Genomic DNA, 26294 nt, shown 5'->3' on the forward strand with positions numbered 1-26294 from the left:
GTTTCAAACTTTATATCCTCCCTCACCTCTGTGCCCCCCTGCTGCTCGGTCTGGACTTTCAGTGTAGCCACCGAAGCCTGACACTGAAGTTCGGCGGACCCCTGCTCCCACTCGCGGTATGTAGCCTGGCAACACTTAAAGTTGCACCACCCCCCCCCCCCCCTTCGCGAACCTCACCCCCGACTGTAAGCCCGCCGCCACCAAGAGTCGGTGGTACAGTGCCCAATACATGACTTTTATCAGGTCAGAGGTTCAGCGGATGCTGAAAGAAGGGGTCATAGTGGCTAGCAACAGCCCCTGGAGAGCACAAGTATTGGTAGTCCGGTCTGGTGGACTATAGTCAGGCAGTTGTTTTATGCAACTCGATGCGTACCCCCTTCCCCGCATAGCAGAAATGGTTAACCAGATCGGCCAGTACCTGGTATTCTCCACCGTTGACCTAAAATCCGCCTACCATCAGCTCCCTATCCGCCCGGAGGACCGCCCATAAACACGGCCTTCGAAGCAGCCGGTCGGCTTTTTCATTCCTCAGCGTCCGTTTTGGCGTTACAAATGGGGTCTCTGTTTTTCAAAGGGCGATGGACCAAATGGTGGACCAGTATGGCTTACGGGCTACTTACCTGTACTTGGACAATGTCACCATCTGCGGCCATGACCAACAGGACTACGACGCAAACCTGAAAAAGTTCCTCCAGACCGCTCGGGCCCTCAATGACCTACAACAAAAAGAAATACGTTTTCCACACAACCCGACGAGCCATCCTCGGCTGCGTCGTGGAAAGCGGGGTCCTAGGTCCCGACTCCGACCGCATGCGCCCCCTAAAGTTACTTCCCCTTCCCCGTAGCTTCAAGGCACTCAAACGGTGCTTGGGGCTTTTTTCCTATTACGCCCAGTGGGTCCCCAGATATGCGGACAAAGCCTGACCACTCATTAAGACCACAGTTTTTCCCCTGACGGCTGAAGCCCGGTTGGCCTTCAGTCGGATCAAGGCTGAAATCATCAAGGCCGCCATGCACGCGGTGGACGAAACCATTCTCTTCCAGGTAGAAAGCGATGCATTAGACGTCGCCCTGGCTGCTATCCTCAACCAGGCAGGAGGGCCAGTAGCATTTTTCTCCCGAACCCTCACCGCCACAGAAATTCAGCACTCAGCAGTCGAGAAGGAGGCACAAGCCATTGTGGAAGCCATGCGGCACCTAGCTGGTAGGAGATTCGCCCTCGTCACCGACCATCGGTCGGTAGCCTTCATGTTTGATAAAGCACAATGGGGAAAAATAAAAAATGATGACATTTTGAGGTGGACATTTTGAGGTGGAGGATTGAACTCTCCACCTATGCGTACGATATTACATATTGTCTGGGGAAGCTCAATGAGTCCCCAGATGCCCTGTCCCACGGCACGTGCACCAACACGCAGAAAGATCGTCTGCGGGCCATCCATGTCACCCAGGGGTCACCCGGCTTGCTCATTTCATCAAGTCCCGCAATCTACCTTATGACCAAGACGCCCCCTCCCCCGCCGGCGCCGGCACCAATCACCCTAGTCACCCAGGATACCCCCCCCCCCGCTCCAACACGGGCAAAGGCTCAGACCACTCCCGGATATACTCCCACTGAAGACGCCCGTGTCCACCACACCACCGCCGGAGCTGAGAAGGTCAACAAGGACAATCAGACCACCCAAAAGATTGGACATGTAATTCCACTTCACCCCCGACGGACTCTGTATTTTCTTTTAAAACAGGGGGTGAATGTGATGAATGATTACTGCACTTTTAATGTAATGATCCCTTTAAGACCGGGTTTGGAACCCTGGAGCACTCCGCCTCCGACTCACCCCCCAGGGAGCCATAAATAAGGTAATGTTCAGTGGGCAGTGTGCAGTGAGCACACGTCTTGGCAGCTGTCTGGTTCTCTGCTAATTAAAGCCTTTGTATTACCAATCATCTCCCTCAAGTTGTCATTGAGGGTATCTCATTGCTATGTATAAATCTGTCAATATATCCCTCTTCCTCTCTCTCTCTCTGTCTGTCTCTCTGTCTGTGTGTCTCTCTCTCGCTCTTTTTCTATCTTTATTTGTCAGGAAATGCAGATCATCAGATATCCATATCAAGACCGAGACGTAAGTGCGTAGGTTAAATAATAGAAAATAAATTTCATATTGGATGAAATTCATTTACTTTATTTTTTACTGATAGATGAAAAGAAGGTCACAGTCTGTCAGGTGAAGGTAAGCCAATTCTGTTAATTTGCAAGGACTGCAACTAAATTATATTTTCCATCTGTGAGTGTGAAACTCCCAATGTGACCGTTGAGTGTGTATCCCTCACTGCGGTCAGAGTGAATGTGAAATTTCCACACTGTGTTTACCCCAGTGTGTTCTGGCTGAACTGGAACCTCTCCGGCTCTTAACACCTGCAATCTGTGTACTGGACGTCGATAATTAACCTGTTTGTTCGCGCTATGTGCCTTGATCTTCATGTCCACAAACAACTTTTGAACTAGCTGCTTCTCGTTCACCTGTCTGGACATTATCAGCAATCCACAATTGGACCACAGGCTACCTGAACTCTTACAGTGTGCTTTGTGTAAGAGTATGATCGCACCATGGACACTATGAAGAACAATCTGTGCGTATTCAGTGTGTCGCTGTCATCTTTTTTTAGTATGAGGCCCTCTCTATGATTATTTTTTAAAACACAATCTTTATTGTCACAAGTAGGCGGCATGGTAGCACAGAGGTTAGCACAGTTGCTTCACAGATCCAGGGACCCAGGTTCGATTCCCGGCTTGGGTTACTGTCTGTGAGGAGTTTGCACGTTCTCCCCATGTCTGTATGCGTTTCCTCCGGGTGCTCCGGTTTCCTCCCACAGTCCAAAGATGTGCAGGTTAGGTGGATTGGCCATGCTAAATTGCCCTTAGTGTCCAAAAATGGGTAGGAGGGGTTACTGGGTTAGGGGGGATAGGGGGGAAGCGTGGACTTAAGTGGGGTGGTCTATCCAAGGGTCGGTGCAGACTCGCTGGGCTATTACCTTCTACACTGTAAATTCTATGTTCGATGTTCTATGTACATTGCAATAAAGTTACTGTTAAAAACACCTAGTCTCCACATCCCGGCGCCTGTTCGGGTACACAGAGGGAGAATTCAGAATGTCCAATTAGTTTCTGATTGTGAGTTCTTGCTGTGCTTTATGTGTGATTGCGATCAGGGAGAGCTGACTCCCTCAATCTCTTCAGTTGCGTTAGTATGAGTCTCTCAATGTGATCAATGTGTGTGCACGTGCCCTTTCTTTTTCATCACTGTGAGTTGGAGCCATCAGTTTCTCACTTCTCTCGCTGTGACTTAGTAGAATCATAGAGTAGACTCACAGAAAGTTTCCAGCACGGAAAGAGGCAATTCGGCTCGGAGTGTTGTGCCAGTACAAAGTGAAATCCACCCAGAGGAATGGCACTTTCCAGGATTTGATATGTAACTCTGCAGGTTTTGAAACTTGTGCTGCATATCCAGATATCCGTTGAATCATTTAACGTTTCCTCCCGCTTTGGGACCTTCCGGCAGTAAGTTCCAGACCTCCACAACTCTCTTCAAAATTATGTTTCCCTCATCAAACCTCTAACCATTCTACTAATCAATCAATACCCTAGTTATTGACCTCTCTTGTAATGCTAATGTGATGCATCCACTCTGTCCAGACCCCTCACAATTCTGTATATCTCAATCAAATCTCCCCTCAGCCTGGCCCACCATGAAGAACCGCTGCCTATCCAATCGTTCCTCATAGCTGCAATTTTGCAGTCCTGGCAATATTCTCGTAGCCAAAGAGAAAATGCTGGAAAATATCAGCAGATCTGGCAGCATCTATAGGGAGAGAAAAGAGCTAATGCTTTGAGTCCAGATGACCCTTTGTCAAAGCTTTAACAAAGGGTCATCTGGACTCGAAACATTAGCTCTTTTTTCTCTCTGCAGATGCTGCCAGACCTATAGAACATAGAACAGTACAGCACAGAACAGGCCCTTCGGCCCTCAATGTTGTGCCGAGCCATGATCACCCTACTCAAACCCACGTATCCACCCTATACCCGTAACCCAACAACCTCCCCCTTAACCTTACTTTTATTAGGACACTACGGGCAATTTAGCATGGCCAATCCACCTAACCCGCACATCTTTGGACTGTGGGAGGAAACCGGAGCACCCGGAGGAAACCCACGCACACAGGGGGAGGACGTGCAGACTCCACACAGACAGTGACCCAGCCGGGAATCGAACCTGGGACCCTGGAGCTGTGAAGCATTTATGCTAACCACCATGCTACCCTGCTGCCCTGCTGAGATTTTCCAGCATTTTCGCTTTGGTTTCAGATTCCAGCATCCGTAGTAATTTGCTTTTATCCAATATTCTCGTAACTCTCCCTTGCACCCTCTGTTACACAATAACATTCTTTCTGGCTTTCTGGTACTGAGGTGCACAGAAATGCACACAGTACTCAAGTATTGGTCTAAATTATGTTTCATATTGTTTCAACATTACAATCTTCTATGCCTCCACTAATAATTGACACAATTCATATGTCATCGTAACCAGGTTGTCAACCTATCCACCTGTCTTCCACAATACCTGTACATTCACTCAAAGGTTCATTCCCCCCTCTGCATGTCTCAGTATACTACTATTTATTCTGCAATGCTTGTCTTGTTTGATCTCCCCAAATGCATGAATACACATTTCTTTGGTTACACTTTCTGCCCACCCGACCAGTCGACTGATATATTCCGTTAGTCTCCAGAATCTCTTCCTAGCCATTATTCCAGGTATCAGTCGCGTAAACTATCTCTGAACGACTTCCACCGCAATCAGGCCCTTGCATAAAGCAAGAATCCAAAAGTTAATATATGGAATGCGCTGCCTGGGGAGGTGTTGGGAGCAGGTACGGTAGCGGCATTTAAAGGGCATCTAGACAAATATATGAATAGAGTGGGAATGGAAGGATACGGACTCCATAGGGGCAGACGGTTTTAGTTTAGGCAGGTACTCATGGTCAGCACTGGCTTGTAGGGCCGAATGGCCTGTTCCTGTGTTGTATTGTTCTTTGTTCTTTCTTATTTGTTCCACACATCACTCTGGATGTAACCTTACCACTGACCAATGGGAATGTAGCAAAATAGTCAGACTTTAATATTTAATTCCCCTGGTAAAGAATGAGAACATTCAATGTGCCTTCCTAATCATTTCTGTTATATCTGTATATGAAAATGATTTGCTTCCATTTACAAATACACCTAAATTCTTTGCTATTGCAGAGTAGTACAATCATTCTCCAATGGACTAAATTCTTCTTACCAATGTGAACATGTTCACGTTTTACCACGTTATAAGCCATATCTATGTTTTGCCCATTAACTTAACTGATCTGAAACACTTTGGAACTCTTAAGTCCTCTTTATAACGAGGTTTCCAACGTATATTTGTAACATCAGCAAACTCAAAATCATACATTCAGTCCTTCATCCAGTTAATTGATATGGATATTATACAGTTGAAGCTCTAGCGCTGATCCTTATGGAACTGAACTCATTATATCTTGCCTGTCTAAAAATGATCCGTTTTTAGATATCTCTGTTTCCTGTTATCTAACAAATTCTCTATCGATGCCAATGTGTTACATTGTGATCTGATTTTGAGCCATAAACCTTTATGTCACACCCTATTTTAAGAACATTTTATTCAAGGCATTTTCATTGAAACAAACAAAAGCAGAACAACCAGATCACTTTACAAACACTCACTCCCCCCTGCTCCCCTAATACCACCCCTTTCTCACATCCCGCCTTCCCCATTTTATCCCCTGATCCTCCCCTGCTGACCCTTCAACACTCCTTAAAGAAATCAATAAACAGCTTCCATCTCCAGGTGAACCCATCCCTCAATCCCCTCAAGACAAACTTAACCTTCTCCAGCCTCACGAATCTGCCAGGTCTCTGACCCAAACCCCCACTTTTGGTGGCTCCGAGTCCCACCACCGAAGCAAAATCTGTCTCCAGACTATTAGGGAGGCAAAGGCTAAAACTTTGGCCTTTCTCATCCCCTGGACTCCTGGGTTGTTCAACACCCCAAATATCGACACCTCTGGACTCGGGACCACCTCCACACCCAGCACCTCGAACATCACGTCCAAGAGCCCCTGCCAGAACATGCTCAATAGTAGACACGCCCAAAACATGTGGCCGTGATTCGTGGGCCCACTGTGCACCGCCCACACCTATCCTCTACCCCTTCAAAGAACCTATTCACCCTCAACACCGTCATATGAGCTCGATATAACACCTGGAATGGGATGCGGCTTAACTTTGCACATGACAAGGACATGTTCACCCTCTGCAAGGCCTCCACCAATGTCACAGTGCACTCCCAATTCCTTCTCTCACTTAGGCATTATGTCCTACATCAGGGCTCCCTTTCAATCCATTATCTCCTTATATACATCGGACACCTTCCCCTCCCCTATCATCCTCTGACAGCACCTTGTCTTGCAACACCAGGGGCAGGAGCACAGGAAAGGATGGCACCTCCCACCTTACAAAGTGTCTGACTTGCAGGTACCTAAAGCCGATCCCCGTGGGAAACTCATATTCCTCCTTCAGGTCTTCCAAATTCAGAAATTTGCCCCCAATAAATAGATCAGAAAGTCATTCAATCCCTGCCTGTCGCATCCCTAAACCTCACATCCAATCCCCCAGCACAAACCCAGATAGGTGCCCACACCGAAGCACCCTCCAGTCCAAATGTGCCTCCACTGCCCCCACACCCACTGGGTCAACAGCACCACTGGACTCACGGAGTACCTGGCCGGCTAGAATGGTAGAGGCGCCAACAACGAAGACCTTAAACATGTTCCTCTACATCCGACCCCACGCTGACCTCTGCCCCATGACCCAATGCATAACCATAGCAATATTTGTCACCCAGTAGTAATTCATCACGTTCAGCAGCACCTGCCTCCACTCCCTCGCCACACTCCAAGAAAGTCCTTCTTGTCTTCTCCGCCCACATGAATCCAGAGATCAACGCATTGACCGTCTTAAAAACAACTTGGGGAGGAAGTTTGGAAGGTTCTGGAGCACAACAAGAAACTTGCCAGCGCTGTCATTTTTACTGTCCGCACCCGCCCTGGCAGCAACAGCACATCCTGCACCTTGAAATCCACTTTCATCTGCTCCACCAGCCGTGCCAGGGTCAACTTGTGCAGCTGCACCCAGCCTCGCATCATCTGGGTGCACAAGTATCTAAAACCCGGCCCCACCATCCTAAATGACAACTCTCCTAACTTACTTTCTTGACCTCAATAGATCATAGATCACAGAATTTACAGTGTAGAATTCGGCCCAGTGTACATTTGGCCCATCAAGTCTGCGTCGGTTCTTGAAAAGATTACCCTACTTAAGCCTACTCCACCCCATCCCAGTAACCCTAACTAACCTTTTGGACACTAAGGGGCAAATTATCATGGCCAATCCACCTAACTTGCACATCTTTGGATTGTGGGAGGAAACCGGTGCATCCGGAGGAAATAGATGCAGAGATATAGAGAAGATTGGAGGAGGAAGAGGCTCCGCCATTCATCACGATCATGGCTGGTCATCCAACTCAATAGCCTGATCCTGCTTTCTCCCCATAACCTTTGATCCCATTCTCCCCATGTGCTATATCCAGCCGCCTCTTGATTATACTCAAAGTTTTAGCATCAACTACTTCCTGTGGCAATGAAATCCACAGGCTCACCACTCTTTGGGTGAAGAAATGTCTCCTCATCCCTGAATCCTCAGACTGTGACGCCTGGTTCTGGACACACCCACCATCGGGAACATCTTCCCTGCATCCAACCTGTCTAGTCCTGCTAGAATTTTATAAGTCTCTATGAGATCCCCCCTCATTCTTCTGAACTCCAACGAGAACAATTCTAACCTACTCAATCTCTCCTCATATGACAGTCCCGCCATCCCTGGAATCATAAGAACATAACATAAGAACATAAGAACTAGGAGCAGGAGTAGGCCATCTGGCCCCTCGAGCCTGCTCCGCCATTCAATGAGATCATGGCTGATCTTTTGTGGACTCAGCTCCACTTTCCGGCCCGAACACCATAACCCTTAATCCCTTTATTCTTCAAAAAACTATCTATCTTTACCTTAAAAACATGTAATGAAGGAGCCTCAACTGCTTCACTGGGCAAGGAATTCCATAGATTCACAACCCTTTGGGTGAAGAAGTTCCTCCTAAACTCAGTCCTAAATCTACTTCCCCTTATTTTGAGGCTATGCCCCCTAGTTCTGCTGTCACCCGCCAGTGGAAACAACCTGCCCGCATCTATCCTATCTATTCCCTTCATAATTTTAAATGTTTCTATAAGATCCCCCCTCATCCTTCTAAATTCCAACGAGTACAGTCCCAGTCTACTCAACCTCTCATGTTTCAATATTACCAAATCAGTTTGGTAAACCTTCGCTGCACCCCCTCGAGAGCAAGAAACTACACACAATATTCTAGGTGTGGCCTCCCCAAGGCCTTTTATAATTGCAACAACACATCCCTGCTCATATATTCAAAACCTCTCGCAATGAATGCCAAAATACCATTAGCCTTCTTTACTGTCTGCTGCACCTGCATACTTACCTTCAGCGACTGGTGCACAAGGACACTCAGATCCCGCTCCCAATTTACAACCATTCAGGTAGTAATCTGCCTTCCTGTTTTGCCTTACAAAGTGAATAACCTCACACTTATGCAAATTATACTGCATTTTAAATTGATTTGCCCACTTACCAAACCTGTCCAGATAATGCTGTAGGATCTCTGCATCCAAAGTTCACCCTCCCACCCAACTTGGCATCATCTGCAAACTTTGAGATGTTACATTTTGTTCCCTCATCCAAATTATGAATGTATATTATGAATAACTGTAGTCCAAACTGGGTCCCAGCACCGAAACCCACGCAGACACGAGGAGAAAGTGCAAACTCCACACAGTCACTCACCCAAGGCCGGAATGGAACCGCTGGAACTGTGAGGCAGCAGTGCTAACCACTGTGCCATCTTCTAGTCTCAATAGGGAACACCTTGCTTTTCCCCATATTCAACTTGTATGCCGAAACTGGCCAAATTCCTTGAAGAGCCACATGATGCATCCAACACTGCCCAACTGGTCTATAATATGTAGAAACAGGTCGTTAGCATACAATAATTTCCTGTGCTCATTTTCACCCCCCACCATGCTTAATCCTTCTCGTCCCTCAACACCTCAGCGCCATTGCCAGTGGCTCCATCACCAAGGAAAAGAGCAACGGAGAGAGCTGGCGCCCTGCCTCATTCCACGATCTAGCCCGAAGTACCTGAAACTCACTCGGCTCATCCGCACGCTCATGACTGGCAACTTATACAGCAATCAGACAAATCCACAAACCATTTTCCGAACCCAAACCACACCAACACCTCCAGCAGATACTCCCACTCCACCCGATCAAATGCCTTCTCCGTGTCCATCACCACCACGACTTCCATCTCCTGCCCCTTCAAAGTCATCATGATTACATTAAGCAGGCTCCTCACATTCCCGCTCCCCTCTCACAAAACCAGTTTTATCTTTCCTTATCACTCCTGGGACGCAGTCCTCGATTCACAAGCAGCAAGGCATCTACATTCAGTAATGTTATCGGGCGGTATGACCCACACTGCTCTGGATCTTTATCCTTATTCAATATTAGGGTGATGGAAGCCTGTGATAATGTTGGGGGGAATTCCCCCCTCCTCGCTTCATTGTACGCCCTCACCAGCAGTGGCCCCATGTCCGCTCCAAACTTTCTATAAAACGCCACTGGGAACTTATCCGGCCACAAGGCCTTCCCTGCCTGCATCATCCACATGCTCTTCCCTCAGCCCAATTGTGGCCCCCAGCCCTTGAACCACCCCTTCTACTACTTTAAGAAATTTCGGCCCATCCAAAAACCACCGCATCCTCTCCCCCGGCTGGAGGCTCAGACTCGTATGACCTTCGACAAATTGCCTCAACACACCATTCACCCCCTCTGGTCCATCACCACGTTACCCTTGTCATCCCTCACTCTGCCAATGTCCCTTGCCACCTCCTCCGGTTCTCTCAATACTCATAGACTACCAATTTGGCCTCTATAGCTGCCCCACCGCCTTTCCCATAGACTTTAGCCCACACTCCATCGGGAGCCTTGGCCTCTCTTTCATTAGCCCTGCCCCTGGAACCTCCGAGTATCTTCTATCCACCCTCAAAATCTGTTCCCCCAGTCTTGCCACCTCCATCCACTCAGCTTTCTCCCTGTGTGCCCGAATTGAAATGAAGTTTCCCTTGAGCATTTCCCACAACGTAGCGGCCTAGACTTCCCCCGAACTGTTTACCACCAATTCCCCCCAATGTCAGCTCTCACTATCTCACACAACTCTGAATCCACCATCCAACCTCTAAGGTCGCTGTTCGGCAGAACACCCCCCGGGCCACGCTCATATCCACCCAGTGCAGCGCGTGGTCAGAAACCACAATCGCAGTGTACTCCGAGTTGATCATCCCCGCCAGCAATGTCTGATCTAATAGGAGCGCTCCCAGTGCACATGGGAGAAGTATGAAACTCATTAGCCCGCGGCTTCCCAAACCTCCACGGGTCCACCCCCCTCAGTCCCCCACCCCGCCCACACACACACCATATGCTCGATAGACCCCCTCAGATCCTTTGTCACTGCCAACACCCTTGATGAATTGGAACTCTACCGGTCCAAGCTCAGTTATATCACCAAAATAAAATCAATCAGCCAATGTGATTGCAACGTGATTGCAAGTCAGGAATCTTCCCGAACACCCGTCTCATAAAAATCTGTATCATCCCAATTCAGGGCATAGATATTTAGCAGAACCACCAGCATCTCCTCCAACTTGCTACTTCATCACATATCTCCGCAGATCGGCCACAATACTCCCAACCCCGAATGCATTGCGACCTCTTATTCACCAACACCGCCACCCCCTGGTCTTCATACCCAACCCCGAATGAAACACCTGTCCCACACGTCCCTTCCTCAACCTCACCTTCTGGTGCATCTCCTGCAAAAAGGCCACGTCTGCTTCAGACTTCTTCGGTGCGTGAACACACACGACCGTTTGACTGGCACACTCACGTGCGACATGACCAGCCTAGTCAGGGGCTCCCCGCCACCCTCTCAGATATATCCCTTTTTGGACCAGCACCCTACCCAAGTCACACGACCCTCTAGGTCTGCCCTCGGATGTCCACCATCACCAATCTCTTCCAAGCTGCGCCACATCAACCACACCAATGTCAGCAACCCTGCCCCCTCTTCCACCCTCAGACAAGGAATCATAGAATCCCTAGAGTGCAGAATGAGGCCATTCGGCCCATCAATCCTGCACCGACCATTCATAGAACAGTACAGCACAGAACAGGCCCTTCGGCCCTCGATGTTGTGCCGAGCAATGATCACCCTACTTAAACCCACGTAACCCGTATACCCGTAACCCAACAATCCCCCCATTAACCTTACACTACGGGCAATTTAGCATGGCCAATCCACCTAACCCGCACATCTTTGGACTGTGGGAGGAAACCGGAGCACCCGGAGGAAACCCACGCACACACAGGGAGGACGTGCAGACTCCACACAGACAGTGACCCAGCCGGGAATCGAACCTGGGACCCTGGAGCTGTGAAGCATTGATGCTAACCACCATGCTACCGTGAGGCCCCAAAAGAGTAATCTACCCAGGTCCACTTGGCCTATCCCTGTAACCACATAATCTGGTCTGCAGATCCATGGGCACTACGTGGCAATTTTCAAGGCCAATCCACCTAACCTGCATACCTTTGGATTGTGGAAGGAAACCGGCACACACGGAGGAAACACATGCAGACACAGGCATAGTGTACAAACTCCACTCACAAGCCAGAATTGAACCCGGGTCTCTGGCACTGTGAGAAAATAGTGCTAACCACTGTGCCACCTTGCCTTCCTATCCCACTATACCTGCATCATGGCAGCACCCCACCTCACTCCCGTGAACTAGCCCATCCAGCTGGCAAGGTGGCACCCACCCAAGGCTTCCAACAATCCAAACTCAGTTCCCCTCCGCCTCCCGAATCCACCCAACCATTCATCCTGAAGAGTAACAAAAGGTGCACTCACCATCGTTGTTCCCCCGTAAAAAATCAGTCCCCAAAATCCCACCATCAAAAACTTTAAAAACCTCACAAAATTCCTCCATAGTTCAATCTACTCATACTCTTCCCAGTCCATTGTCCCTCACAAACTCCACCGCCTCCTCTGGTGTGCCAAAATAATACTCTCGCTCCTGAAAAAGCCACCCACAGGCTGACGAGAAGAATGCGCCAAACGTCACTTCCTTCTTTAACAGGGCACCCTCTTTACAGCTCTGCTTCCTGGTCCTGGTCCACCCGCGGCCCATTCCCTTCCCAGGTACATGTGCTGGTGTGCCTCCCCATCGAACAATCTCCTGGTCCAGAATGTGCCGCAACCCCACCACCATCACCTCAGCGCTGATGCCTCCTCACCAGCATCCTCTGCACTCGGTCAACCTCCAGGGGTCAGTCAATGGCCCCTTCCCCCATCAATTTCTTCAGCATCCTCGCCATGTATACCGCAGTCTCCACACCTTCAATGCCTTCAGGCATCCCGACAATCCTTTTGCCTTCTGGGGGGATTCTCCAGATCCTCCATCTTCTCCCTGAGCCTCTCTGGCTCTCGCACATCACTCCCGCCACCAACAAGACCAACTGCTCCACTTGCTCCCGCACCGCCTCCTCCACTTTCTGGATTACCATGCCCTAGGATTCCAGCCTCTGATCCACTCGCTGAATCCCAGATTTAAGCGGTTCCACCGACTTGGCCAGATCTTACAGCACCTCTTTCCTCTGCTGCAAAACTTATCATTGATGAACTCTATCAACTGCACCATCGACCACTGGACAGGCTGTGCAGCTCCCTTGCCCTCTGCCATCTTCAACTGCACCATCGACCACTGGACAGGCTGTGTAGCTCCCTTGCCCTCTGCCATCTTCAACTGCACCATCGACCACTGGACAGGCTATGTAGCTCCCTTGCCCTCTGCCATCTTTTCCTGCGGTGAACCACAAAGACACGCCTGCTCCAGTAGCTCTTTCCTTTTGCACAATTCCTTGTCTGTGAATCCATCCACCAGCTACACCAAAAGAGTAAAACCTTCCCCAGGGACTCCTGCAACTCTTGGTCTCAAACACTTTGACTTTCGAGCATGGAAAAGACCAACAATATCCACCTTCAGCGGGAGACACCAAATGTGCAACTGCTCACTCCAAAGTCGCCACCCGAAGTCCATGTCGCATCTTCTTAAATGTATTCTGGTAATGTAAGTGCATCACATTCATGGGTGAGCATTTGTTCAACATTCCATCAAAGTTAAGATCTCCATTCCAGGAATGAGTCAAGTGAACCTTTCGTGGCCTGAGCACATTTTATTTTGCTAATCAGGGGACAAAACTAACACACTATACATCAAGGCTCGATGAATCTTCAGTAAAGGTTTTCTACTTATGTATTCTGTTCCACTTGCAATTAAAACCATCATTGAATTTGTACTGTGTGTGGGTGTTCGTGTTTGTATGTGTGTGTCTGTCGTCTAAGAACAAAGAACAAAGACATTTACAGCACAGGCACAGGCCCTTCGGCCCTCCCAGCCTGCGCCGATCCAGATCCTTTATCTAAACCTGTCTCCTATTTTCCAAGGTCTACTTCCCGCCCATTCATATACCTGTCTAGAAGCTTCTTAAATGATGCTATCGTGCCCGCCTCTACCACCTCCGCTGGTAAAGCGTTCCAGGCACCCACCACCCTCTGCTTAAAAAACTTTCCACGCACATCTCCCTTAAACTTTCCCCCTCTCACCTTGAAATTGTGACCCCTTGTAACTGACACCCCCACTCTTGGGAAAAGCTTGTTGCTATCCACCCTGTCCATACCTCTCATAATTTTGTAGACCTCAATCAGGTCCCCCCTCAACCTCCATATTTCCAACGAAAACAATCCTAATCTACTCAACCTTTCTTCATAACTAGCACCCTCCATACCAGGCAACATCCTGGTTAACCTCCTCTGCACCCTCTCCAAGGCATCCACATCCTTCTGGTAATGTGGCGACCAGAACTGCACGCAGTATTCCAAATGTGGCCGAACCAAAGTCCTATACAACTGTAACATGACCTGCCAACTCTTGTACTCAATACCCTGTCCGATGAAGGCAAGCATGCTGTATACCTTCTTGACCACTCTATCAACCTGCGTTGCCACCTTCAGGGTACAATGGACCTGAACTCCCAGATCTCTCTGCACATCAATTTTCCCCACGACCCTTCCATTGACCATATAGTCCGCTCTTGAATTTAATCTTCCAAAATGCATCACCTCGCATTTGCCTGGATTGAACACCATCTGCCATTTCTCTGCCCAACTCTCCAATCTATCTATATTTTGTTGTATTCTCTGACAGTCCTCCTCGCTATCTGCAACTCCACCAATCTTAGTATCATCTGCAAACTTGCTAATCAGACCACCTATACCTTCCTCCAGGTCATTTATGTAGATCACAAACATCAGTGGTCCGAGCACGGATCCCTGTGGAACACCACTAGTCACCTTTCTCCATTTTGAGGCACTCCGTTCCACCACTACTCTCTGTCTCCTGTTGCCCAGCCAGTTCTTTATCCATCTAGCTAGTACACCCTGAACCCCATACGACTTCACTTTTTCCATCAACCTGCCATGGGAAACCTTATCAAACGCCCTACTAAAGTCCATGTATACGACATCTACAGCCCTTCCCTCATCAATTAACTTTGTCACTTCCTCAAAGAATTCTATTAGGTTTGTAAGACATGACCTTCCCTGCACAAAACCATGCTGCCTATCACTGATAAGTATATTTTCTTCCAGATGTGAATAGATCCTATCCCTCAGTATCTTCTCCAACAGTTTGCCTAACACTGACGTCAAGCTCACTGGTCTATAATTCCCTGGATTATCCCTGCTACCCTTCTTAAACAAAGGGACAACATTAGCAATTCTCCAGTCCTCCGGGACCTCACCCGTGCTCAAGGATGCTGCAAAGATATCTGTTAAGGCCCCAGCTATTTCGACCCTCGCTTCCCTCAGCAACCTGGGATAGATCCCATGCGGTCCTGGGGACTTGTCTACCTTAATGTCTTTCAGAATACCCAAAACTTCCCCCTTCCGCCTGACAACTTGACCGAGAGTATTTAAACATCCATCCCTAGCCTCAACATCCATCTTGTCCCTCTCCTTTGTGAATACCGATGCAAAGTACTCATTAAGAATCTCACCCATTTCCTTTGAGTCCACGCATAAATTCCCTCTTTTGTCTTTAAGTGGGCCAATCCTTTCTCTAGTTACCCTCTTGCTCCTTACATACGAATAAAATGCTTTGGAATTTTCCTTAACCCTGTTCGCCAAAGATATTTCATGACCCCTTTTAGCCCTCTTCATTGCGCGTTTGAGATTCGTCCTACTTTCCCAATATTCCTCCAAAGCTTCATCAGTTTTGAGTTGCCTCGATCCTATGTATGCTTCCCTTTTCATCTTAGCTAGTCCCACAATTTCACCCCGCCCTCCCGACCCGACCCCCCCGCCCTCCCGGCCCCGACCCCCGACTCCCCCCCCCGGCCCCGACCCCCGACCCCCCCCCCCCGGCCCCGGCCGCCCCCGACCCCCCCCGGCCCCCGACCGCCCCCCCCCGCCCCGCCCCGACCCCCCCCGCCCCGATCTCCGACCCCCCCGCCCCGACCCCCGACCCCCCCCGCCCCGACCACCCCCCTCCGACCCCCCCCCCACCCCCCCCCCCCCCCCCCCCCCCCCCAAGGGCGCCGAAGTTCAGCTTGCCCGGGGCGCCAGCAACCCTAGGGCCGGCGCTGCACAGACTGAAACATCAACCACCTGGCCGGCATCATTCCCCAATACCAGGTCCAGTATGGCCCCTTCCCGAGTTGGACTATTTACATACTGCTCTAAAAAACTCTCCTGGATGCTCCTTACAAACTCTGCTCCATCTACGCCTCCAACACTACACGAATCCCATTCAATGTTGGGGAAGTTCAAATTTCCCATCACAACCATCCTATTGCTCCTACATTTTTCTATAATCTGTCTGCATATTTGTACCTCTGCTTCATGCTCGCTTTTGGGAGGCCTGTAGTAAAGTCCCAACAATGTTACTGCACCCTTCCTATTTCTCAGGTCCACCCATATTGCCTCAGTGCTCGAATCCTCAATCGTGCCCTCCTTAATCACAGCTGTGATATCATCTCTGACGAGTAATGCAACTCCTCCACCCCTTCTACCTCCCTCTCTATCCCTCCTGAAGCATCTATACCCTGGAATATTCAGTTGCCAGTCCTGCCCTTCCCTCAATCAAGTCTCAGTAATACCAATATCATCATATTCCCAGGTACTGATCCAAGCCCTAAGTTCATCTGCCTTACCTGCTACACTTCTCGCATTAAAACAAATGCACCTCAGACCACCTTTGCGTTCATCATCTCTTCCCTGTCTACTCTTCCCATTAGTCACATTGAGTTTATTGTCTCGTACCTTACTGGCTTTAGTTGCTGCCTCTTTACTGACCTGTAACTTCCTAATCTGGTTCCCATCCCCCTGCCACATTAGTTTAAAACCTCCCCAACAGTGTTAGCAAAAGCACCCCCTAGGACATTAGTTCCAGTCCTGCCCAGGTGTAGACCATCCGGTTTGTAATGGTCCCACCGTCCCCAGAACCGGTTCCAATGTCCCAAAAATCTGAACCCCTCCCTCCTGCACCATCTCTCAAGCCACGTATTCATTCTGACTATTCTTGAATTTCTACTCTGTCTGACCCGTGGCACTGGTAGCAATCCTGAGATTGCTACCTTTGAGGTCCTACTTTTTAATTTATCTCCTAACTCCCTAAATTCTGATTGTAGGACCTCATCCCTTTTTTTTTTACCTATATCGTTGGTGCCTATATGCACCACGACAACTGGCTGTTCACCCTCCCCCTTCAGTATGTCCTGCAGCCGATCGGAGACATCCCTGACCCGAGCACCCGGGAGGCAACATACCATTCGGGAGTCTCGTTTTCGACCACAGAAACGCCTGTCTGACCCCTTACAATTGAATCCCCTATGACTATAGCCCTGCCAGTCTTTTTCCCGCCTTTCTGTGCAGCAGAGCTAGTCACGGTGCCATGGGCCTGGCTACTACTGCCTTCCCCTGGTGAGTCATCTCCCCCAACAGTATCCAAAACGGTATACCTGTTTTGGAGGGAGATGACCGCAGGGGACACCTGCACTGCTTTCCTGCTCTTTCTCTGCCTTTTGGTCACCCATTCCCTGTCTCCGTCACCAATCCTAATCTGCGGTGTGACCAACGTTCAGTAACATGCTATCCACGACCTCCTCAGCATCGCGGATGCTCCAAAGTGAGTCCATCCGCAGCTCCAGAGCCGTCATGCGGTCTAACAGGAGCTGCAGCTGGACACACTTCGCGCACATGAAGAAGTCAGGGGCATCGGCCACGTCCCTGAACTCCCACATTGCGCACTGTCTGTGGTTGTGTGCTTGTGCCTCTGTGTGTGTGTGTCTGCTGTGTGTGCGTATTTGCTTTCTTGAGTGCATGTCTGGTGTGTGCGTGTGTACATGTGAATAAGCTTGCATATGTATGTGCATGTGTGTATGAATGTCTTTGTGTGCTTTCAGTTTGTGTGTGTGCGTGTATATGCATGTCATTGCCATTAACTGGGAATTTATAGCTGTTGTTCAATCTTCAGATATTTCTAAGCTTCTTTGAAACTGAGCAGAATCATATTCTTCTCCTCGACACTCCAGTTGCCCCAACGTCTAGCCTGCCATAGTGTTGCCTCTCCCATTTCCGATTGGCAGCATTCACTGTTGCTTCCATTGTATGATCAGAAGTTAGGGGTTATGGGGATAGGGTGGAGGTGTGGTATCGGCTAGGGTGCTCTTTCCATGAGCCGGTGCAGACTCGATGGGCCGGGTGGCCTCCTTCTGCACTGTAAATTCTATGAAAAAAAAGTGTGGATGCACGCTGATGATTGCAAACTCTTCAGCATGGTATGGGCCAGGGCTGAGAAACTCCGCAGTGTATTATGGACTTCACCTGACCTACAACCTGAATGTTGAACTTGCCTAGGATGAGCACAAAAGCCTTCGCCTCAGGTGTGATTCATCAGACTTCCTGGACACTTTAATCAAAATAAGGTTTATTCTAAGAATATCGTTGACATATATATACATATATATATATAAACACAGCAAGACTTTTCATCAATTACAAACATAAAGGCACCACACAACTACAGTAATCTATGTATAACCCTGAATAAATTCTCCCTTACCTTTTCCAATTCAATAACAAAATCCAATAATCCAAAACCCATTCAAGGGCATGGCCCAGAACACTGCCTTCCAACTTAAATGGGGCTGGTCATTTCTCTAAGTTTTTGATCCAGTCTCAACCAGCAAATTCAAACTCCTTCCAGAAAGCAAACTAATATATTTTAAGTTGCCAAGTCAGGTAGCCACGACCAATGTTTTTCACTGTCACAGCCCAGCTCCACCCACAAAATTACATCACTGAAGCCATGTGATAAGACACTCACATCACAAGCACCACTTGCAACCTCTGAGATCAGTTTATGTTCCAGACTTAAATCTGTTCAGAACAATTTCAATTGATTTCTCATGCTGCGAGATTGCATTCTGGCGATTGGCATTTTGTTTGAATTTCATAAACACAATGTTTTTTGCCTTTCTTCCAGGTCTCCAAAATGCCCTCCCATAAAGAAAAACGAAGGAGCTTCCCAATAACAGCAACCGTGACAGGTATGTAAATATCAGACCATTTTTCCGACAGGACACAACATTGTGGAAAAGTTACATTAGAAACAGAGTATTAGTATTTTCTTTGCACAGCGTACTTTCGAAATGGAAATTTGAAAACATTATAACTGTTGTGAAACATGTCCTCAGGGTGCAAACCGGTTTTGTACAAATTGGAATGTTGGTTACAGGTTGTACCAATATGTTAACAGAACTTGGGTTTTACTTGGAGTGGGGGGGGGGGGGGGGTCATATTGTGCGGATAGGTGATGGGGGTTTGTGGTTTTGTGAAGATCATTTGGTTATGTGGAGGCAGTTTGAGGTGTTACAGCTATTTGTGTGTTGTGTGTGTGTGTGAGAGAGTGCGAGAGGGTGTGTGAGAGCTGATGATAGGAATTTGAGATATATTGAATTGTATATGTGCTGCGGTAAGTGTTAAACACCTGGGTTAGTTTGTGACTGCTGCGGTCACGTTATTAAAAAAAATCGTGATTGGAAAGGAAGCAGACACTTTCTGGAGACAGGTTAAAGAATCGTAAACGGAAAATCAAAATTATTTCTAGCCATGGGTATTGTTTCCTGAAATTGGGCAAATGGAATTTTGTTTATATTAAATGTTTTCTCAGGAGAGTAGATAACTGTAAACATTCTGTTAAATTTGGTAAGATTATGCAGTTAATGGCACACGCCAGGAGCTGACAGAGGCAAAGAACAAGAACAAAGAAAATTACAGCACAGGAAAAGGCCCTTCGGCCCTCCCAGCCTGCGCCGCTTGAGTCATGGCAGGTGTTGAGTTTTCAGTTTTAAATATTTACTTTTAGATTGGGATGTGGTCAGACAAGCAGATGGACTCAAAAAGTGAGTTAAAGATTTGCCTATGAACAAGATTGGAACAATGTCCGGCTCGTAGTTTAAACAATAATCTGGCAATAATCTGCAAGCTGTGTTCTGAAGGATGTCGCTTTCTTAAAGAAGGATATCCCAGATTTGTCTATCGCGCAGGTATTCCTGGGTCTGTACAAGTGTTTCATGTCATAAACTGTTTAACTGGTAATTTTAAGTTATTTTCTTTATGAAATTAAAGTTAGTAATACTTTGTCAGGAAGAAAATTTCTTCCAATATACCAAATCCCTATTTGCAATGAAGTATACTTTCCTCACAGTTTTTCTAATTGAATAAATATTGGGATTTCAATCGGGTATCCAAGCAAAAGTTGCGGTCTGTTCCGGGATTGTAATAGTGCGTGTGTGAGAGAGTAATATTAATATGTATTAGTGTCTCAAGTAGGCTTATATTAACAGTGCAATGAATTACTGTGATAATCACCTTGTCACCATACTCCAGCGCCTGTTCGGGTACACAGGGGGAAAATTCAAATCGTCCAACACCTAAAATCCACGTGTGGACCGGAGCACCTGGAGGAAACCCACGCAGACATGGGGAGAACGAGCAGACTCCACACAGACAGTGACTCATGCGGGAATAAATCCCTGGTGCTGTGAAACAACAGTGCACACCACAGAAAAAAAGGTGGTTTTTGAATGGGCCGGAATTTCTTAAAGTAGTTGAAGGGGTGGTTCAAGAGCTGGGGGCCACAATTGGGCTGAGGGAAGAGCATGCGGACGATGCAGGCAGGGAAGGCCTTGTGGCTGGATAGGAGTGTGTGTGTGTGAGAGAGAGAGAGTGTGTGTGAGAGAGAGAGAGTGTGTGAGAGAGAGAGAGTGTGTGAGAGAGAGAGAGTGTGTGTGAGAGAGAGAGTGTGTGTGAGAGAGAGAGTGTGTGAGCGAGAGAGAGTGTGTGTGTGAGAGAGTGTGTGTGTGTGTGAGAGAGAGAGTGTGTGTGAGAGAGAGAGAGTGTGTGTGTGAGAGAGAGAGTGTGTGTGAGAGAGAGAGTGTGTGTGAGAGAGAGTGTGTGTGTGAGAGAGTGTGTGTGTGTGAAAGAGTGTGTGTGTGTGAGAGAGTGTGTGTGTGAGAGAGAGTGTGTGTGTGAGAGAGAGTGTGTGAGAGAGAGAGTGTGTGTGAGAGAGAGAGTGAGTGAGTGAGTGCATGTTTGTGTGTGTGTGTGAGAGAGAGTGTGAGAGAGAGTGTGTGAGAGTGTGTGAGAGAGAGAGAGTGAGTGAGTGAGTGCATGTTTGTGTGTGTGTGAGAGAGAGAGTGTGTGTGAGAGAGAGAGAGTGAGTGAGAGAGAGAGTTAGTGAGAGAGAGAGTGAGTGCATGTTTGTGTGCGTGAGAGAGAGAGTGTGCGTGAGAGAGAGAGTGAGAGAGAGTGAGTGAGAGAGAGAGAGAGTGAGTGAGTGAGTGCATGTTTGTGTGTGTGTGAGAGAGAGAGAGTGTGTGTGAGAGAGAGAGTGAGTGAGTGAGTATGTTTGTGTGTGTGTGAGAGAGTGAGTGTGAGAGAGAGAGTGTGTGTGAGAGAGAGTGAGTGAGTGAGTGCATGTTTGTGTGTGTGTGAATGGAGCTTGCAGTGTGAAAAAAGTAATTTGGGTGGTTCCTAAGGGGAGTTAGGTTTTTGTTAAGATGGTTTGTGTTGGTGTGAAAGGGTTCTGTGAGAGGATATGGGGGTGGGGCGGTTGTGAATATGATTTTGGTGCTTGCTAAGTGTGATTGTGGTTAAGCCCAATTTGTTTTGCGAATTGGAGGAATGCGTTCTGCTGTAGAGGCTTTGTTTAGGTTTGTAAATGTGGGTAAGTAGATTGAAGAGCACTTGTAGTATCAATTGGTCTTGGCCTCTTTTAAAAATGTTTTGATGTTGGCATATATAAAATGCTGTATATGTATCTGTGTGTGCATGTTTCTATCTGTGTTTGTACGTGTGTGAGGAAGTGTGTGAATGCGAGTGTGTGAGAGAGTATGTTTGTGTGTATTTATGTGTGCGCATGCATGTGTGTGTCTGTTTGAGCTGGTTGTATGTATATGTGTTTGTTAGTAGTTGAGTGTAATGTAATATGAATGTGCATGATATTTTTGTGGTGAAGGGCATCCATGTGGTTCAATGGGTTGCCTGTGGGTGTGATAGGGCACTCTGTGTTTTGAGGACGTTGTAGCGCTGACAATTATACTCAAAGACGAGATATTAGTACAATAGAGGCTTTATTGCTGTGCGATGCTATTCCTCCATCTGCAACTGTAGACTAGGGTCTGAGTGACTCACACGCATATTTATACACAAGCTACCTGTGGGCAGAGCTAGCCAGCAGGGGCTTATCGGAGGAACCTGTATTACAGGTACAGACATAGAACAGTGCAGCACAGAACAGGCCCTTCGGCCCTCGATGTTGTGCCGAGCAATGATCACCCTACTTAAACCCACGTAACCTGTATACCTGTAACCCAACAATCCCCCCATTAACCTTACACTACGGGCAATTTAGCATGGCCAATCCACCTAACCCGCACATCTTTGGACTGTGGGAGGAAACCGGAGCACCCGGAGGAAACCCACGCACACACGGGGAGGACGTGCAGATTCCACACAGACAGTGACCCAGCCGGGAATCGAACCTGGGACCCTGGAGCTGTGAAGCATTGATGCTAACCACCATGCTACCGTGAGGCCCCATACATCACTACAGTGGTTATATCACCACAGACGTTTGCCAGGGTGTTAATTTGGTGAATTTGGTGTTTCTTTGTTCAGAATGTACTTGCGGGTGTCACTGATATGGGGTTTGGAGAGTGTGAATGCAGTCTGGGTACATGTAATATATGTGGGAGGAGACTTTGAGAATATGGATGACTTGAGATATTTGAGCGACCAAAATAATGGATGATGTGTGAAAGCTCGGGTATTTTAGAAAAAAATGGATAGTCTAATGATTTATGAGTTTTCAATATTATGAATGGTGTAATGTGTGAACACAGAAGGGAGAGTGTGTAAATATATGGGTTATGTGAAATGGTGCAGTTTTACGAGAAGCAGTTAAAGGATTGTGCCATGTATTTTGGGCTGTTATCATAGAATTTACAGTGCAGAAGGAGGCCATTCGGCCCATTGAGTCTGCACCGGCTCCTGGAAAGAGCACCCTACCCAAGGTCAACACCTCCACCCTATCCCCATAACCCAGTAACCCCACCCAACACTAAGGGCAATTTTGGACACCAAGGGCAATTTATCATGGCCAATCCACCGAACCTGCACATCTTTGGACTGTGGGAGGAAACCGGAGCACCCGAAGGAAACCCACGCACACACGGGGAAACCCACGCACACACACACAGACTCAACACAGACAGTGACCCAAGCCGGAATTGAACCTGGGACTCTGGAGCTGTGAAGCAATTGTGCCATCCACAAGGCTACCGTGATGCCCGTTGCAAGTTTAAGAGTTCTTAAGGAGATTTGGTTAAGTTTTGAGCGCCAATCACTTTGGAGGTTATGATCTCTGGCGGTGTTGGGTCGTGTGAATTGATGTTTGGGGAAGTGTTAAATGAGTTTTGGAGATTTCGGATTGTTATCGGATTTTAGGAGCTTGGAGCTGTGAATGTGTTTGGAACTTTTCAGTAATCCAGATGTTGATCGTGAAGGTTAAGGATTTCAGGGAGCTTGGGTCTCTGAATATATTTAATCGTTTTGAATTGTTTTCGTGTTGATCGTTAACTTTATGGATTTCAGAGATTTCGGTTGTCTGATGTTATTGTTAGTGTTGAATGTATGGGTGCTGAGCAGTGACAATGAAATGAGGGCGCCTTCCTGTAACCTACAAATTGCAGGGGTGTGATTGTCGTTTTGTCCGAATAATGCACCACAGACGGAAACCAATGCCTTCAGACCGTGCGGATCACTAGGAAATCATAGGAGCAGCAATGGCGAAACTTGAAGTGAAGTCTCTGTCGCAATAAAAAGATGTGCAACCAGTTAAAAGTACCCCCATCCCACTGAAACATTATGGCGATGCAGTAACGTGGGTACTTTCACCGTTTTTTCTGTTGACAGGTTCAAAGTACACTCATGACGCTTCTGTATCATTGCAGACATCCTGGAGTCAGAATTTGGGGATGACAGTCCAGACACTGCATGCTGCAGTGGGCAACAGGGGATAGATTGTCCTGTGAGTGAGCATTCTTTAGCGGGAAAAGGAAACGAGACTGCATGAAGGAAGTAGGTGAGATTGCACATTACCCATTTCCATGTTCACTATTCCAAATGAATTCCAAATTAAATTAGCCAATCCAATTTATAAGGAAAAAATATATGAGTTATGTATTGCCCGTCTGACCTGCAATATTGTGCAGAGGGCAGCACATCAGGATAATTCAGCTGCTGATACAGAAAGTATTAAGTAATGCATATAGGTACTTTACGACAATCTTCAGAAGATACGGAATAATGTGGCAGTTATTGTAGAGTGTGTTCAAAGGAAATTTATTCTAGCTTTCTTGCGATGTCTGGCTCGGTACCCTGAGGCTACAGAGGCACCGGTGTTCTGTGATCACATAATTTCATCCGAAAGTTCCGTGCATAGAAGTGCATACAATTCTACATTAAGACCATAGGAAGGGAGGATTAAAGGAACAGGACGAAAATTCGGCCATTCAGCCCCCAACGTGTCTCAATTTTTCCCATATGATCCCGCATCAGTTCTGTCTTTTCGGAATCGTATGAGCCTATCGCTTTTAACCCAAAATGCACGGTTCTCTCTCTTGACCATCGTCATTCAAAGATCAACTACGATACTCCGATCTGGACAATTCCAAAGATTTTCAACTGACTATGAAAAAAAATCGCTTCTCCCCTCTCTTCTAAATTGGTGACCCCAATTTGGAGACTTTCTTTTCCCTTGGTTATTGACAGGTGAGCGTGGGAAACACCATTTCTCCATCTACCTTGCCGAGAGCTACGGGATTGTCTGTATGTTTAAGTGTGTTCAGATCTCATTGTCCGAAACGAGAACAAATATAGGTCACGCTGCACACATAATCTGATACCAATGAGAGACCAAAACTGTGCGCAGCATTCCAGAAGTTATCCCACCAAAGCTCTATTAATTGCAGCAACACATTTGAAGTCCTGCACATCCTGACCACTGAGCCAAAAGTGCTGCATTCTGTCACTCATCCTGATGGACAAGGAAGGAGTTTTAATAACGACGCCAGCAGTTTATCAACCTGCAAAATCCTTCCAACTCGCCACTTGCAGGGAGTATGAACGGGAGAAACTCCTGCTCAGCCATACTTGGTGTGAAGTGACGTCCCAGAATCTATAAACCATGAACCCAGGACCATTTTGGACATTCCAATTTCCAATCATGCACCTACAAAGAGATAATCTGCATTTCTGATTTTTTCACTCCAGTAGATCACGCCGCATTTTTCATAAAGTCATAGGGCGGAATTCTCCGCTCCCCACGCGGCCTTGGAGAATCGCGGGAGGGCACCCTGACATTTTTTGCGCCCCCCGCCCCGCTCGGAAGAATCACCGCTCGCCATTTTTCATGGCGAACGGCAATTCTCCAACCACGATGGGCCGAGCAGCTGGCCGTTACCGACCGTTTCACGATGGCGGTAAACACACCTGGTCGCTGCCGTCGTGAAACGGGCACCAGATGCCCGTTTGGGGTTTCTAGGCGGCCGATCTGGGCAAGAGCACCACGACTAGGGGCAGCACGGTAGCATGGTGGTTAGCATAAATGCTTCACAGCTCCAGGGTCCCAGGTTCGATTCCCGGCTGGGTCACTGTCTGTGCGGAGTCTGCACGTCCTCCCCGTGTGTGCATGGGTTTCCTCCGGGTGCTCCGGTTTCCTCCCACAGTCCAAAGATGTGCGGGTTAGGTGGATTCGCCATGCTAAATTGCCCGTAGTGTCCTAAAAAGTAAGGTTAAGGGGGGGGTTGTTGGGTTACGGGTATAGGGTGGATACGTGGGTTTGAGTAGGGTGATCATTGCTCGGCACAACATAAAGGGCTGAAGGGCCTGCTCTGTGCTGTACTGTTCTATGTTCTATGTTCTATGACTGTGCTCGGGAGGGGACAGGCCGTGATCGGTGCCCGCCGATAGTCGGGCCAGCGTCCAAATCGGACGCACTATTTCCCCTCCGACGCCCTGCAAGATCAAGCCGCCACGTCTTACGGGGCGGCTGAGGGGAAAGACGGCCACCACGCATGCGCGGATACGTGCCATCTGAGCGATGACGTCATCAGCGCATGCACGGGTTGGAGCCGGCCAACCTGCGCATGCACGGCTGACGTCATATAGGCGCCAGCCGCGTGTCATTCTCGGCGCGCCGCCGGGATCTCCGGAGCCCCACTCCTAGCCCCGCTGGTGGGGGTGAATCCGGTGCCGGGAGTGGGCTCTGAGGCCGTCGTGAAAGATGGCTGCTTTAACGAC

General features: G+C 48.1%; 1 protein-coding gene across 4 annotated transcripts in view; it reads left to right on the forward strand.

The window, feature by feature from the left end:
• LOC119976506 (protein phosphatase 1 regulatory subunit 1C-like) overlaps positions 1-26294 on the forward strand; it is a 128794-nt gene that overhangs the window by 90380 nt on the left and 12120 nt on the right. The window contains exons 3-5 of one of the 4 annotated variants that reach the window (XR_005462933.1): positions 2200-2231; positions 18913-18976; positions 23907-24071. Coding sequence is in view for 2 of the 4 variants with exons in the window: in XM_038817051.1 (XP_038672979.1) it covers positions 2200-2231; positions 18913-18976; positions 23945-24066 (218 nt within the window). In the remaining 2 variants the exon portion in view is untranslated. Of the gene's footprint in view, positions 1-2199; positions 2232-18912; positions 18977-23906; positions 24076-26294 lie in introns of all 4 variants that reach the window. The other 3 variants (XR_005462932.1, XM_038817051.1, XM_038817050.1) reach the window with 3 other exon arrangements.

This window comes from Scyliorhinus canicula, chromosome 13 (genome assembly GCF_902713615.1).
Source record: "Scyliorhinus canicula chromosome 13, sScyCan1.1, whole genome shotgun sequence".
Classification (NCBI taxonomy): domain Eukaryota; kingdom Metazoa; phylum Chordata; class Chondrichthyes; order Carcharhiniformes; family Scyliorhinidae; genus Scyliorhinus; species Scyliorhinus canicula.